Below are 18,194 nucleotides of genomic sequence, written 5' to 3'. Positions count from 1 at the left end.
AATAAATATTGTTAGCACCCCAAAAAGCCTCATCATGAATTTATCCTGTATAAAATAAAGTGATATTACAATATCTGCTCATTATATTTTTATATTTGAATTACTATGCTATGTTTTGTTTTATGTTTGAATTTACTAAGCAACTATTAGGATAAAAAAAGACTACAGCCCTAACCGGTTTGGCTCAGTGGATAGAGCGTCGGCCTGCGGACTGAAGGGTCCCAGGTTCGATTCCGGTCAAGGGCATGTACCTTGGTTGCGGGCACATCCCCAGTAGGGAGTGTGCAAGAGGCAGCTGAATCGATGTTTCTCTCTCATCGATGTTTCTAACTCTCTATACCTCTCCTTTCCTCTCTGTAAAAAATCAATAAAATATATTAAAAAAAAAAAAAAAAAAAGAGCTGATAACTCAATTTAAAAAAAAAAAAAAGACTACAAATTTTAAATGCCAAATATCAGGAACATTTAAAAATAATTTGTTAAATCATTATTGCTTTATATTTTGCTATATACCAATTAACTTAATCATAAAATCTGTAGATATAAATGGTACCCTTATAATAGATATAATCCCCATACTACACATGTGGTCTTTCTTGGTTCCACATGCCTCTGCTATCATCAAAGGGAACAGGAAAAAAAGAGTATAATACCACATATCACAGCCATTAAATGAAAAGAATGTAAATTCTGCACTCTAACAGAAAAGAAATAAAGGATACTAAAGAATGATTATAGGTATATAATGCAGTATTTTATAAAACTTTAACTTTTAATAATAGGTTTGACCTAAAATTACTTTATTTTTTTTTAAATATTTTTATTGATTTCAGAGAGGGAGAGAGAGATAGAAACATCAATGATGAGAGTGAATCATTGATCGACTGCCTCCTGCACTCCCCACACTGGGGATCAAGCCTGCAACCCAGGCATGTGCCCTTGGCTGGAATCGAACCCGGGACCTTCCAGTCTGCAGGCCAATGCTCTATCCACTAAGCCAAACCGGTTAGGGCAGCCGTGGGCAAACTACGGCCCGCGGGCCAGATCTGGCCCATTCGGCTGTTCTATCCGGCCCGTGGAGCCAAAAGAGCGGAGGGTTCTCTTGCTCTCCCCTCCGCTCCTTCACCAGCAGCAGTGTTAACATGGCACTGTGGGGAAACACAGCCGCAGCTCCTTCTTCTGAGTGGGCGGATTTATATCCGCCCATTCAGTAGAAGGAACAACCTCTCAATCTTCCAGAGGCTCCTTGTAATGCCCGCAGACGCGTCCCCCCGACATCACCCTGGGAATGCGTAGACACGTTATCGTGGTGATGTAGGGAGACACGCCCCTGGAGAGCACAGTATCAGAGCACAGTTTGAAATGAATAAAACTATTGAAATAATAAAAAAAAAAGACCGTACCCTTTTATGTAATGATGTTTACTTTGAATTTATATTAGTTTACACAAACACTCCATCCATGCTTTTGTTCCGGCCCTCCGGTCCAGTTAAGAACCCATTGTGGCCCTCGAGTCAAAAAGTTTGCCCACCCCTGGGCTAGGGCCTAAAATTACTTTACTTTCCTCATATCCTTCCTGGGAAACTAAATGGGTTTTTTAAAATAATTTCATGACAGAAAATCCACATATAACCATCTAAAATTACAAAGAACACACTGATTTAGGACAAATATATTTTGTTTTAAGAAACTATTGCAATTAATTTCTTCCTCAAATATGTGTTTTGTTAAGTACAGACACTTATGATTATTGTCTTGAACCCAACTCTTTTTTTATCTTTATATAGTACTTTATTATTTGAGATGATGCTTGACATAAATTGTATCACTTTCATTCTTTTAAACTGTTCACTGAAGTATTTTAATTTAAATACATGTATCTAAGAATTTTATGAGCCAAAGAGGTGGTATCAATAATAGGTTTCAATTAATTATTCTTTACAAAACTGGGTGTATGGAAATTAAGTGGCCTTCCAAGTTCAGACAGCAGACATCACAGAATTTCCCTCCCAAGTTACCTGACAAAATGAGCAAAAACATACTTTTCTTTAAACATTAGAAAAGGCAAAAAATAAAATGTGTTGTCAGCAAACAAAACAAATAAAAAGGAATAAACAAATGAATAAGCTTTACAATAGACAGCCACAGAAACTACCAAGATTCTGGTAAAATAAAAAGGCACAGCAGGGTTCAGCTCCAAGCTCTACTTGTAAAATGAGTCTTAGTAATTATCACTATTACTAGAGGCCCGGTGCATGAAATTTGTGCACTGGGGTGGGGGGGTGGGTGTCCCTCAGCCCATCCTGCACCCTCTCCAATCTGGGAACCCTTGAGGGATGACTGACCGCCCGTTTAGGCCCGATCCCGGTGGGATCGGGCCTAAGGGGGCAGTTGGACATCCCTCTCACAATCAAGGACTGCTGGCTCCCTACCGCTCACCTGCCTGCCTGCCTGAATGCCCCTAACCGCTTCTGCCTGCCAGCCTGATCACCCCCTAACCACTTCCTGCCAGCCTGATCAACGCCTAACTGCTCCCCGGCCAGCCCGATTGCCCCTAACTGCCCTCCCCTGTAGGCCTGCCCCCCCCAACTGCCCTCCCCTGCAAGCATGGTCCCCCGCAAATGCCCTCTCCTGCTGGCCTGGTCCCCCCCCCCAACTGCCCTCCCCTGCAGGCTTGGTCCACCCCAACTGTCCTCCCCTGCAGGCCTGGGTCCCCCCTAACTGCCTTCCCCTGCCAGTCTGGTCGCCCCCAACTGCCCTCCCCTGCTGCCCTTGTCACCCCTAACTGCCCTCCCCTGCAGGCCTGCACACCCAACTGCCCTCCCCTATAGGCCTGTTCTCCTCCAACTGCCTTCTCCTGCTGGCCTAGTCCCCCCCAACTGCCTTCCCCTGCAGGCCTGGATCCCCCACAACTGTCCTCTCCTGCAGGCCTGATCCCCCACAACTGCCCTCCCCTGCAGGCCTGGATCCCCCCCAAACTGTCCTCCCCTGCTGGCCTGGTCCCCCACAACTGCCCTCCCCTGCAGGCCTGGTCCCCCCAACTGCCCTCCCCTGCAGGCCTGATCCCCCCAACTGCCCTCCCCTACTGGCCTGGTCCCCCTCAACTGCCCTCCCCTGCTGGCCTGGTCTCCCCCAAATGCCCTCCTCTGCTAGTCCGGTCACCCCTAACTGCCCTCCCTGCTGGCCTGATTGCCCACAACTGCCCTCCCCCGCAGGCCTTGTCCCCCCCAACTGCCCTCCCCTGCAGGCCTGCCCCCCCCCCCAACTGCCCTGCCCTGCAGGCCTGGGTCCCTCCCTAACTGTCTACCACTGCAGGCCTGGTCCCCCCCACCACCTGCCCTCCCCTGCAGGCCTGTGCCCCCCCCCCAACTACACTCCCCTGCAGTCCTGGTCTCCCCCAACTGCCCTCCTCTGCTGTCCTGGTCACCCCTAACTGCCCACAACTGCCCTCCCCTGTAGGACATCTTGTGGTGGCCATCTTGTGTCCACATGGGGGCAGCCATCTTTGACCACATGGGGGCAGCCATCTTGTATGTTGGAGTGATGGTCAATCTGCATATTACTCTTTTATTAGATAGGATACTCAAATATAGAAAGATACCAACACAGTGGTTATTCTTGTCTTCTTTTTTCTACCTCTTCAATGTGTAGAGTAATAAAAATAGCAGACTATTTCTGCTCCCAGACTTCATGCTGAATTGAAGAAATAATCTGAGCATTACTGGAATAAAATATGGTTCCTGACTAGCCGAAGAAAATATTCACCAAAGTTTTTAAAAGAGAATAGAACCCAGGGATTCTAACAAAGACCCAATACCAAGAATGATTCTTTCCAAGGAGTCCCTCAACACAATGTACTCTTCACCACAGCTGCCACTGCCTTAAGCTATAGAAAAGTAAGTAGACATAAAATACGTAAGCTTAAAACTTAGTTAATCGGCCGAAACCGGTTTGGCTCAGTGGATAGAGCGTCAGCCTGTGGACTGAAAGGTCTCAGGTTTGATTCTGGTCAAGGGCATGTACCTTGGTTGCAGGCACATCCCAAGTAGGATGTGTGCGGGAGGCAGCTGATCGACGTTTCTCTCTCATCGATGTTTCTAACTCTCTATCCCTCTCCCTTCCTCTCTGTAAAAAATCAATAAAATATATTTTAATAAATAAATAAATAAATAAAACTTAGTTAATCGGGGGGGGGGGGGTAATGGGGAAATAAGGACACACATGTAATACCTTAATCAATAAAGGAATTTAAAAAATAAAATAAAAAAAGTGTACAATTAAAAAAAATAAAATAAACTTAGTTAATCGGAAACTATGTACACTGTTGGTGGGATTGTAAAATGCTGCAGCCACTATGGAGAATAGTATGGTAGTTCCCTCAAAAAATTAACACTAGAACTATCATATGATCCAGTGATGCCACTTCTGGGTATATATCCAAAAGAACTGAAAGCAGGGTCTTGAAGAGATATTTACACACCCATGTTTATAGCACCACTATTCCAGTAGCTAAGAGGCAGAGCACCCCAAATGTCAGATAGATAAATAAATGTGGAATATATATACAGTGGGATAGATATTACTGAGCCTTGAAAAGGAAGGAAATTATCACCAGCTCTAACATGGGTAAACCTTGAGGACATTTAGCTAGATAAACTAAGCCAGTCACAAAAAGACAAATACTGTATGATTTCAGTTATATGAGGTATCTAAAGTAGTTAAAGTAGTTAAATTCATACAAATAGAAAGTAGAATGGTGGTTGCCATGGGGTAATGGGAAGCTATTTCATGGTATGGTATAGAGCTTCAAATTTACATGACAAAAAAGTTCCTGAAAAGAGCCCTACAACTGTTATAACTTATTCTTAAGGAAAGTTTCTGGAATTTGATGCAGGCAGAGGGATCCCAGGAGGAGCCCATCTAGGGGATGAATATATTCTGGAATTAGTAATATAGTCACACAATCTTTTTTAAAATATATTTTTATTGATTTCAGAGAGGAAGGGAAAGGGAGAGATAGAAACATCAATGATGAGAGTCATCAATTGGTTGCCTCCTGCATACCCACTCTGGGGATCGAGCCCACATAACCCGAAATCAAACACTGACCTCCTAGTTCATAGGCCTCTGCTCAATCACTGAGCCATGCCAGCCAGGCACAATCTTTTGAATTTAATTATACTTTAATTTTAAAAAGTAAAACTAAATTTTTTATCCTAAAATCAGTTCTTCAGAGTAAAGAAAAATGATGGAATCCCAGATACACAGCATATATTAAATGTCAGTACAGCCCTAGCTGGTTAGGTCAGTGGATAGAGTGTCAGCCTGCAGACTGAAGGGTCCCGGGTTTGATTCCGGCCAAGGGCACATGCCTGGGTTGTGGGCTTGATCCCCAGTAGGGGGTGTGCACGAGGCAGCCGATCAATGATTCTCTCTCATCGTTCATTTTTCTATCTCTCTCTCTCCCTCCCCCTTCCACTCTGAAATCAATAAAAATATATTTTTTAAAATGTCAGTACATACATGTCGATTATACATGTTTTATTAATATAGACACAACAAAATTACTAAAAGGAAGTACATCAAAATGTTAAAAGGTAATCTATTCTTGATAGTTGAACCTTTCTACTTGATAATGTACTGACTTACTAAAAACTTCTAAATGAGCATGCACATTCCTTTATAAAAAATTAACAGTTGAAAAGACATGCCATTTTCCCAGGATTCTTGCAATTAACTTTAATCTTTAACTACCATATCCGCCTCTTAACCTCGATGTAAAATTGATTGAATTTCACTGATTTATGTCAAGTGAATTAATGCTGTATTTCTGAACTCCTATTTTCCACATTTTGAGGTCAAAGAACATCATTCAGAGAGCAAAACAAGAGCTTTCCTGCTCACATCTGACAGCCGGACAATTAGTTTTGAGTTATTCTTGGATTTGAAATTTTACAAAAACAATTTGCAAATGAAAGTGTGGAAGAAACAGGAAACTACAGAGGACTGTTTTAATTAACTGGAAAAACAAATATGGCAACTACTAATCTGGTCCAAGCAAACTGACATCATGAATCACACTGCTGTTTTAAAACCTCACAAGAGTCTATCTATTATGCTGCTCTCAGTTATCCAAGTTTGGGGTGAAAATAAATAGTACTGCTAAGTTAAATCTGCAGATGGTTAAACATTTAATTTTTAAGCATTATTTCCTACCTGGAATGTCCTAAGCCCACCTCCAACATAAATCTCTATAAAAATCTTTCCATATCTAATGCCAATTCCTCTATAAAAAATCTTTAATTCCTAACTAACTAGATTCAATGTATTTCTCTTCTAAACACCACAGAACCTGTTTAAATACCAATCTTCAGGTTATGGTTTTATCCATTACCAATCATTCTCCACCCCTACCCAACAAAGTAAACCATCTCAAGAGTGAGACCTTCTCCTCAACCCTCTAAGCAATGTCTTCACTCTTGGCACACTCTAAGCAATGTCTTCACCCTTGGCACAGCAACTTGAACATAATAGGCACTCAAAAAATATTAGCAAAGAAGCATTGAACAGACTGTCAAACTACAGTGGGAAGGCAGAGGAGGTTGCGGGGCGGGGGGCGGGCTGTAAGAGATCAACCGAAGGACTTGTATGCATGCATATAAGCATAACCAATGGATAAAAAACACTGGGGGGAGGGGGCAGGTAAAGGCATGTACTGGGGGGAAGGGGAGGCCGGGGGAAGGTCAATGGGGAAGGAAAAAAAAAAAACAATAAAAAAAATAAATAAATAAATAAATAAAATATTAGTTCAATTATAAATTATACTAAATGTTTACAAATGCTATAACTTGAGTCTTTTCCCCTTTTATTTTATTAGTTACAACGCAAAAAGAAACTGTATCTTAAATAAACAAAAACAAAATGTTCTTGCTGTTCCTCTAAACTTACAGGCAGGGTTGCCGCATTAGCCATGCAGTATATGTGCAGCAATGCCCCAGGAGTGCCAGTCACATCAACTACGACAACAACAGCACATCCTGGGGATGTGCAATGAACAATACTTTCAACCTTATGCAGTGGCTCTGTCGACAACAAAGGGGTGTGTGTGCATACACGCATACACACACACACACACACACATACACACACACACACACAGGTTACAAAAGTTTATTATATACATTTGTATATGTCACTTCTATTACAAAATGATATTTTACTACACACCCTGTCACAGGAATGAAGATGTACTAGTAGCTCCATAGGATACACACAGTATACATAACTCTTTGTTTTGTTACTCTTTGCTCAGTCTCCATCCAATTATACTACCTTCTTACTGACTTTCTAATCTTTAGTACCTAGTTCACAGGCATCATGTTCTCCTGCCATCTCTCATTATGACCCATCTATTACTTCCTTGATCTTGCTTGCATTGCTCTGGTTCACACAACCTCCACCCCTCACTCTCTCTAGGTCACACCCTGAACCTTCTCATCACTCAAAACTATACCTCAGACTAACTCAAACATGCTATTCTCCAATCACAGTGAGACAGAATATTGCACACTCCAATATTTAGTTGGCAAATAAACAAGAACAAGGGATGGGAGCAACAAGTATTCAGGTCACTTTAAAAGCAGCATTCCCTCTATTAAACTAATAACTATATGTATTTATATATGTGATTTTCATTAGGGTAATTCCAACATTGAGAGTTTAAGTGAACATTTCCAAGCCTCTCTCTATTGTCCCAATATCTGTCCATTTAAACCAGAAATAGAGGAGCAAATTTTATCATAAGACAGGAAGAATTCTCATGTAAATTCCAGAGAATATTAGCCAGACATAATTCAATCTGGCTCGTGAAAAAGGTTCAACATTGAAGAAATTGTAAAAAATGATACTTGAAATTGTAGGAAGCTATAAGAAAGATGTAGAGGCCCATTTCCCTCCAAGGAAAGGTAATGAAGGTATGACAAGAAGATAAACCACACAACCAAACACAGCAAACAGAAAGGACTGGAGACAAGCCTATCAGAGATTACTCTGCAGAGAAAAATATAAGCTTATTGGTGTATAGTTTTGCACATAAAGTGTAAATACTAATTGAGCTAACTTCTCAAATAGCCTGTTTACCCAAAACCTAAAGAGAGAGAAAAATCCAAGTGGCAAATTTACAGAGAACTCATACAACTTAACAAAAAGAAGATAAACAACCCAATCAAAAAATGGGCAACGGATCTAAATAGATACTTTTCGAAAGAGGACATAGGAAGGCCAAGAGACATATGAAAACATGTTCAAAGTCACTAATCATCCGAGACATGCAAATCAAAATGACAATGAGGTACCATCTCACACCTGTCAGAATAGCTATCATCAACAAATCAACAAATGACAAGTGCTGGTGAGGATGCAGAGAAAAAGGAACCCTCCTTCATTGCTGGTGGGAATGCAGACTGGTACAGCCACTGTGGAAAACAGTATTGCATTTCCTCAAAAAATTAAAAATGGAACTGCCATTTGACCCAGTAATACCACTTCTAGAAATATATCCCAAGAAAACAGAAATGCCAAATCAGAAAGGATATATGCACCCCTATGTTCATAGCAGCACAATTCACCACAGCTAAGATTTGGAAACAGCCTAAGTGCCCATCAGCAGATGAGTGGATTAAAAAACTGTGGTACATCTACACAATAGAATACTATGCTTCTATAAAAAAAGAAGGAATTCCATTTGCAATAGCATGGATGGAACTGGAGAGCATTATGCTAAGTGAAATAAGTCAGTCAGAGAAAGATAAATATCACATGATCTCACTGATTTGTGGAATATAATGAACAACATAAACTGATGAACAAAAACAGATCCAGAGACAGAGAAGCATCAATCAGACCATCAAACCTCAGAGGAAAGGCAGGGGAGGGGTGGGGAGAGATCAACCAAAGGACTTGTATGAATGCATGTAAGTATAACCAATGCACACAGACACCAGGGGGGTGAGGGGCAAAGGGGGGATAAGGACACTTACGTAATATTTTAATCAATAAAGAAAATTTTTAAAAAATCTAAGTGGCAAACTTCAGAATAGCCAGAAGACTGGGGGTACTTGGGTTGTCAGACACTAAATTGTATGTTAAAGTCACAGTATTTAAATCAATATAAAACTACCACTAGAAGACCAAAATTTAATGAAATGGAAAAATGAATCAGGAAAGAAACAATGATAAATAAAGGAATCCATCATACAATAAAAAGGATATATCCAATTAAAAAGGAAAAATTGATTAACTGGATGATACTGAGGCAACAGTTTAGACATCTGGAAATAAATAAAATTAAAGTCCTATTTTATTCTTTTTATCAAATTGTATTTCAGATAGATCAAATATTATTTTAAAAACTATATAAATTAAAACCATAAAATTACTAGAAAAATACAGATATTATAAAATTCTGAAGTAAAAATATATTTCTACCCTGGCCAGCGTGGCTCAGTGATTAGAGTGTCGGCCTGCACACAAAGGGTCATGGGTTCGATTCCCAATCAAGGGCGCATACCTGGGTTACACGTTTGATCCCTGGATAGGGGTCCATGTGGGAGGCAACCTATCAATGTGTTCCTCTCACCTCTCTCTCTCTCTCTCTCCCCCACTCCTCCTTCACTCCCTCCCTTCCACACTCTCTGAAAAGCAATGGAAAAAAGTATCCTCTGGTGAGGATTAACAAAAATTAAGTAAATAAATAAAAAGCATCTTTCTTAAAATGACACAAATATTAAAAATCAAGGGGTTTATAATTTTTCCTAAATTTAAATTTATGCCATAAAAAATACCAGGAAAAGTGAAAACACATTTTTTAAAATGTTTCATGAATATCCCCCATAGACAAAAAGTTCTCATAAATCAATATGAAAAAAATATGAACATCCAACAGGAAAATATATAAGGATCTGAATAGGCAACTCACAGAAGAAATGCAATAATTCATAAAGAAGTGAAAAAATGTTAACCCTCTTAACAATTCATATAAATGCATATTAAAAGAGGTAAACCATTCATTTTACAATGTGCCAGACACTAAAATCAGCATTTTATAAATTATCCAACTTAGAATCTTCACAATAGCATCAAGAATTGAGTACTGTTATTAGCCTCACTTCACTATAGATGAGGAAACTGAGAAAATTATATAAGGTCCCTCATGTAATAACTGATGGAGCCAATAAGGCACCGTCAGAGTTAGGGCTCATAACCACTATGTTATACTATCCCTTAAAATGGAAAGGTCATTCTTTCCCTCACCAAACATTAAATTTTCAAAACTCAGTGTTTAAGACAATGTACAGATCCTTTACATATGGTTGTTAGAATTGTACATGTGTTCAAACTTCCTGCATTATACACATCAATATTTAAAATGGGCATGCCCTCGCATAGTGAACATAGTGTAACGTGTAGCCATCCCTTCTCCTTGGGAGCGCAACTTCTCCCGAACTTCAAGTGATACTGCTACTAGTGAGGTTCCTGGCCTCCTCTGTCACTCTTCCATGGGTATATAACTCAAGCAAAGCCCTTTGGAGTCTTCCCTTGGATTGATATATGGATGTTGGGGGAAAAGCTATCTTGGAGCAATCTGCTTCCCAAGTGGAAAGAGTCTTCATGCAGAATGAGACCAAACAGACAAGTAAAGCAAAGAAAGAGAAAGCGCCTGGACAATATCATTGGACCTGTAGATCCAGCCTGAAGCAAACCAACCTGAAATTTAATTATTTGTGCTAATCTATTTTTTTTCTTTAGTTACTTTAAATTGGACTTCAGTTACTTGCAATCAAAATATTCTAAATATTTATTACAATCTCACCTCTAAGGATCTTCTTAATTATAAAATTACACAACTGTGAAAAGGAAAAGGTATAAGGATATGCATTCAAGTGTGTCCTATAATAGAAAAACATCGAAGTGTCCACCAAAAGAGAGCTAGTTTTAAAAAAAATCACAGAACTGTTTCTCAAACTTGCCTGATTAGAATCACTTGGGCATTTTTTAAAAGTACAGAAAACTTGGCCCCTGGGAAAATCGAATTCATTAGGTCTATGATGGGCTATTAGAATGGGTCCTATTTTTACAAGCATTCTCTACAATTTTCATAATCAAAATAGGGTTCTGGAAACCATAACACATACATATACAATAGTATATCGTTCAGACATTTATGAGAAAGGTGTCCAAAACCAACTGCTAAGTGGGAAAAAAGACAAGTTTCAAAACTCATGTAACATTTGGTTTCTTTCATGCAAAATTACGTAACTATCCATGTGTGTATATATTCGATCAGAACAATTATTTCAACCTCTGTGGCAGAGGTACCACAATTATTCAGAATTTACTGCGAAGGGAAAGAGCTCTCTGAAAAACTGACACACATTCTGTTTAAGAATCCGTGCTGTGAATTGCTATCAGTAGTATGAATGTGTTACATCCCTCAGGAGCAGACATAAGATTGAACCTCTGGCACAAAGGAAAGTCTAGAATAATATTCATCAAAATGATAACAGAAGTTACTGCAATGGTATGAGTTCAGATTATTTCTACCAGCTTTTTGGTAATTTTTTATATTATTTTAATTTTTATTTACAATGAGTCAATATTTTTAGAATGGGGAAAAGAAAGCTATTTGCATGAAATAAAGTTAAAACATTTTTAACCAAGTAATTTTATGATCATTAAATATAGATTTTTCTGAAATGGAAAAATTCTTATCACCTTTCAAAATTAAAATGTAAAAGTATAGTAGTTGCTTTAAAAAGCAGAGTTTCTTAAAACAAGAACTATTAGTCCATATAGCTAAAGAACCAAGGGAAAATTTATTAAGTGGTACCACATAATTAAGATTCAACTGACAAGTAAAATAATAAAAGTAGTCTTTTTCAACAAAAATGTTTTTCAATCATGAAGAACAAAAAAAAATTAAGAGTTAACTTCGTTCACTTTACTCTCATACCCAAGACAATGATCTAGACCAGCCGTGGGCAAACTACAGCCCGTTCAGCTGTTCTATCCGGCCCGCGGAGCCGAAAGAGCAGAGGGTTCTCTTGCTCTCCCCTCCGCTCCTTCACCAGCAGCAGTGTTAACATGGCAACTTTGGGAAACACGGCCGCAGCTCCTTCTTCTGATTTATATCCGCCCATTCAGTAGAAGGAACAACCAACCTCTCAATCTTCCAGAGGCTCCTTGTAATGCCTGCGGACGCGTCTCCCGACATCACCCTGGGAATGCGTAGACACGTTATCGTGGTGATGTAGGGAGACACGCCCCTGGAGAGCACAGTATCAGAGCCTTTCTGAGGTAAGATTAAGAGCTCTACTCAAACACATTTTTTCCTGTTCTCACATTCTGTACATCACAATGACTTGTTAATAAAACAACAAAGACTTTCAGCTTTTAGGGCTTGTATCCACTGCAGTTTTTTTTCCCACTGCGGACGCGCGCAGCAGGGAAAAAGACACACAGAGGACATGTCACACTAGCCATGCTGCGGCTGCATTTTTTTGCTTATACGGATGCGGTATCAATAACGCTACCATGGCCACTAACTGCATTTACTGTTTACACATTTTGTTCTTTTCTATTTGTTTTAGTTTTAAATTATTTTATTATATTTAAGTTTAATTTGAAAGGCTTTTGTACCTTTCCTTTGTTAGGCAATTTTATTTTGCCTTTGCCATCTTCAATATAAGGTATGCTATTGTGCTATGATTCCTCCATTTTTTGAAGTTTCAAATTATAATAATTAGTGTTTACATTCTTCTTGTTAAAATGTTTGAAATGAATAAAACTATTGAAATAAAGAAAAAAAGACCGTACCCTTTTATGTAATGATGTTTACTTTGAATTTATATTAGTTCACACAAACACTCCATCCATGCTTTTGTTCCGGCCCTCCGTTACAGTTTAAGAACCCATTTTGGCCCTCGAGTCAAAAAGTTTGCCCACCCCTGATCTAGACAGTAAAGCAAATAAGAGATAAATCTAACTTAGCATCTTAATAAAAACTAGATTCAATTCTGTATGCCAGTTATACTTCAATTTAAAAAAAAAAAACTTTTAAAAAACTAGATTTGATTAGAAAGTTACTATTTAATTAATAAAAACACACTTTTACTTACAAGAAAGAAAAATGGCAATATTTAATTTTTTTAAATAATAAATTATGACTTACCCCATCCAACAGAGTATTTGATAAATGTATACGGAGATCTTTACGAAATGGGAATTCCAGATTTGAAACATGAAACACTGAATTATCTCTATCAATCATAAAAACTTCATTTGTGCCATCAATCAACATCATATACCTGTAAATAAAACATAAAAGGTAACATTAACAACATAATTCAAGAAATAATAGTTAAATTGTTTTTCCTTAGGCTTATCATAGCTGCATGGAATAATGTTCACTAGATTCCTCCCCATCCCCCATCATTCAGATTAAAGTACCACAAATAACAAATATTCCCTTCCTTTTAAAAAAAAATGGTTTCCTATAAAAAACACATGATATAGAGAAATCAAAGCATTTTTTATAGTTTATTTACTTTTTATGTTTTTATTGATTTCAGAGAGAGAAAGGGAGAGGAAGAGACAGAAACCTCAATGAGGAGAGAGAATCACTGATCGGCTGCCTTCTGCACAGGGATCAAGCCTGCAACCTAGGCATGTGCCGTTAACTGGGAATCGAACTGTGACCTCCTGGTTCATAGATCAAAGCTCTGGCTGGGTGAGAAATCAAAGCTTTTAATAGAGACAATGTGACCTTATGAACCATCTTAGGAGAGAACAGTTCTCTAATTTTTATTAGATCTTAAACATCAAAGTTTACAGAACACACATATATACAACTAACTGCATTTTATGTATTACTCTCTCCCCTCTGTAGTACAAAAAAAGAAAGTGATGTTCAAATGGCCAGACCTCTCAAACTATCCAATGCTCTTTTTACCACACTAGTTAGCAAAACAGCCCCGCTCCTTGAATCAAAATTTCAATATAGCCAGATTTCACCATTTCAGGTACAATTCTTACGTGTTACTATCAAATTAAAATAAATTTAAACTCAAGCTCATGAGAATTCTATTAGCCCTTTTCTTCTCTTTAAACTCAATCAATATGTGAGAGAACTTACGTACTTTAGAATGCATCGTTCTTCAAATGATCACGTTTATCATAACTGATTACCACCAGTGGATCGTCAAGAATGAAGCTCTACTTCACATCATATATAAAAAATAAATTCCAGATGGGTTCAAGCTCAAGAAATTACAGACTGATAGGCAATGCTACCAAATATATAATGGGAAGATTTGGCGGGGCGGGGGCGGGGGGGGGGGGGGATGGAGATCATATCCATATACCAAACTCCTCAAACAATGAGAGAAAATGACAGCAAGAAACTAGTAAATTTAAAGGCACAGGCTTCAAGGAAACAGAATCATTTTGTTAAGTTGTTTTTGTTTGTTATTAAATGAAAGAGTACAAGAATAATCTGGAGGAATCGCTGAGAATGGAAAAGAATGCTAATAGGTCTGTCCAATCTCCTACCCACATGGTATGTCCAGAAAAAAAAAAAAAAAAGCAACAACTGAAAGATAGAGCTGAATCAAGTTAATGCCAAGGAATAGAAGAAACATTAAATGAAGACATGGAATCTAACATAGTACATGACCCTAATATAATGCAAGGTAATTTGTATCCCATAAACAAGTGTTCTACAGAGCAAATAGACATGTTTTGGCTAGATAAAGAGAAATGAGACCGCTGATTATAGTAAAAGAAGTGTGCAACAACAGGTTGAAGAGCAACAAGGGAGACCAAAGGGGCTACTGGTACATTTTGGGACTGGATTGGAAGCTGTTACTAATGTTTTCAAAATAATTAGTCCCAGCAGGTCCCTAGGGAGGAGGTGGAGAACTCAGGCCATTGCTCCATATTGAAACAGCTATAGCCCTCGTAGATCTGGAATGTGGAGACTCAGATTTGACTAGGAAAAATAAAACAGAATCAGCCTCAGTCTGGACTAAGTCTGCATCTGACAGACTCCTAGACCAACTGCCAGGTCTGGCAGACAACAGGTATACTTAGTTCCCAAAACCCTCTTGCACATGCTTTTCAAACACAGCAATTCTCGATGGATAGGGAGAATCTAGGTTCTTAAAAGAAGTTATCCTTGCCTTGGATTGTGTTTCAAAAGAATTTAAATCAACATAAGGAAAGGTCAAATAAAAAGCAATTGTGATATCTTCTGCAATAATGGTATTGAAGACACAATCCATCATATTAAGGACCTAGACCAGCATCTTGCAAAGCTTAGTATTTACTTTAAAAAGCATGTCATGGCAAAATAAATTAGGAAAATACTTTATCTTTCTTTAAGAAAGTGAAGATAAGGAATATTTAAGATTATGAAAAAACATATAATAAGTCTGTTTATCTTATTTGGCCCAGTTTTTACTAAACTTAATCTTGATATATTAATATTTAGCAGAGTAATTGTTCTATATTCACAATTTGAGGAAAGCTGATTTAAACTGAAAACTTTACAATTCAGAAAAAAGAAGTGGTTTGTCTCTTCTGTTCATGATGATGATGACAGAAATTATATTTCCCTTTTTACTGGGTGACCAGAAGCTCAGAATTAAATATAATATTCAAATAGAATGCACATTAAATCCCAGGGTGCTGGTATATTTGCTTTATCTGTCACACTTGTTTATTTTCTATTCAGATTTTGACACACTTATTTGACATATATGTGAAAATATCAGACCTTTTTTTCACTTCAAGTGGAATATCAATTAAGAGAAAATACTGTAGCTGGTTTTGCTAAGTGGTTAGAGTGTTGGCCTGTGGACTGAAGGTCCCCGGTTCTATTCTGGTCAAGGGCATATACCCTGGTTGCAGGCCAGATGCCTATTCAAGGTCTGTGTAGGAGGCAACCAATGGATGTGTCTCCCTCACGTCGAGGTTTCTCTCTGTCTCCACCCCTCCTTTCCACACTCTCTCTCTAAAAAACAAACAAACAAACAAAAAATGTAAAAAATATCCTTGGGTGAAGATTAACAAAAAAAAGAAAGAAAATACTGTATTTATATACTTACCCAAAAGCAGATTAAAAGGCCAAGGAAGAAAGACCTTTAGTAGATAAAATTCTCTATAAAGGATTGCTCATGGGAAACACTGCTTGCATCTACAGAAATACTAGAGAAATTATCTAGCAGTTGATATTTAAGGATTCTTCTGCACATATAAATTTTCAGGCTTTGGAACATGTTTCTGGCATATGATATATAATTTGAACTCCAGTATTTCCAAAACATGTGTTCTTTTGTTATATGATACCCATGAAAAGTAAGTATCTATTTTTTTTTTTAAGTAAGGATCTATTCCATGTTACAGAAGAAGGGTAAAAATGTGGAAATATTTCCACATTAAGCCTCTAACAGCGGCCAGATTCTTTAAAAAGAGGCAACTATTCCATATACTGTCAGATGCTGATTTAGTATATAACTATACCTTCATACTAAGAGACATGCCATCTATTTCCTATTCTCCAACAGAGATAGATAAGTGTATTATGTTAAGTTCAGAGTTTACTTTCCCTTTGTATCTTCTCTCTCATAAGAAGTCACTGCCAAATCTCTAATACTTTTATACCAGTTACATTTCCTCTCATTTCTACTCCCAATAGAATTGGCACACAAGTCTCTGAAACCTAATTTTTAAATCTGTAGAGATCCCAAAATAAACTCAGGTGTACTGAAATGTCTTATAAAGAAAATTCAGTTTGGAGCCACTTCCCCAGATACAATTATAAATCTTCCTTACGTGGTCCAGTTTGGTCAGACTCTGGCCCCTACCCACCAACACCTGTCAAACCATACCTTATTCTAAAAACAATGTAAGAACAGCTGACTTGCCTAACTTCCTTCCCCGTGGGGATTATGTACACTGTGTCTTTTACTCTCACTAGCCCACTGGTCAGCAAACTTTACCTTTGGTAATCTCTTCTAGAAAGTTTATCAATGTCCTCTTTAACCCATTTTTTTTTTACATTTCTTTAAACTTTAAAAAATTCGTTATGTATATTTTTACAATTTTTTAATTCAAACTTTTTTTAATTTTTAATTGATTTTAGAGAGAGAGAAACATCAATTTGTTGTTCCACTTATTTATTCACTCACTGGTTGATTCTTGTATGTGCCCTAACCAAGGATCAAACCCACAACCTTGGCGTATCAGGACGACACTCTAACCAACTGAGCTATCTGGCCAGGGCTTATCTTTACAATTTTTTAAGTGAAAAAAAAACACATTTTCTTCCTTCTTACCTCATTCACTTAGTTTCTTAATAAGCCTAAGAAAACTCTGACCAAGGCTAGTGAGTGACACATCTGTATCAAGCAATATTAAAAGTCATGGTTTTTCATGCATCTTGACAAAATAAAGCATCAGTGTCAGAATCCTCTTCACAATCTCCATAATACTCTCAATTATATCTTTCTTATTTTATAAAATCAAATCTCTTTTCCCTAACAGGGTTTTTTTAACTAGTCAAAAAGGATTTGTATTTACTTCTTACATTTGTTGCAATTATTGTTTACTTACCAGTGTTAGAATAGCACATTTTATCATTTTTCACAGCAGACATACACAGTAAGTAATTTAGCTACCTTAGGAATTAAACAAGCTTTATAATCTAGGTTGGGAGCCTAGCAACCATTTGGACTAGAAATCTATGGAAATACAACCTAAAGTTGTGTCGAACGTACATAACTTAAGGAACCTCAGAAAAAGACTTCAGATAACTTTAAATATCATTGTTTGCATCACCTCTACAAAAAGGTCAGTATTTGATAATCAAATAATGAAATCATACATGTAAGTTTTACTTTCAAATAGCTATTGTCTGTTTATATAACAGAAATTACAGTTCAATCCTTGAAAAAAAATTACTTGAAGTAATGCTTTACCTTATTTCATTTTCCCAAAAATTCAAAGAATTCATATTAAGGTCATTCCTATTTTCATATTAACAAATTAAAGAGAACACACACACATACCCCCTAACCTTTTAAAAAAAATTTAATGTTGATGTTAACAATCACTGAAATGAACACACAGTTTTAACA

At 37.8% G+C, this 18,194-nt stretch overlaps 1 protein-coding gene across 4 annotated transcripts in view; it reads right to left on the bottom strand.

Moving 5' to 3' along the window:
• The window catches only part of RNGTT (RNA guanylyltransferase and 5'-phosphatase), a 213,952-nt gene that overhangs the window by 147,130 nt on the left and 48,628 nt on the right, over positions 1-18,194 (bottom strand). For all 4 annotated transcript variants that reach the window (XM_080666815.1, XM_080666813.1, XM_080666814.1 and 1 more), the window contains exon 9: positions 13,229-13,364. In XM_080666815.1, the coding sequence (XP_080522941.1) occupies positions 13,229-13,364 (136 nt within the window). The remainder of the gene's footprint in view (positions 1-13,228; positions 13,365-18,194) is intronic.

This window comes from Plecotus auritus (genome assembly GCF_963455305.1).
Source record: "Plecotus auritus genome assembly, chromosome: 4".
Lineage (NCBI taxonomy): Eukaryota > Metazoa > Chordata > Mammalia > Chiroptera > Vespertilionidae > Plecotus > Plecotus auritus.
Note: the sequence above shows the minus strand (reverse complement) of the source record. Positions and strands in the feature narration are given on the sequence as shown.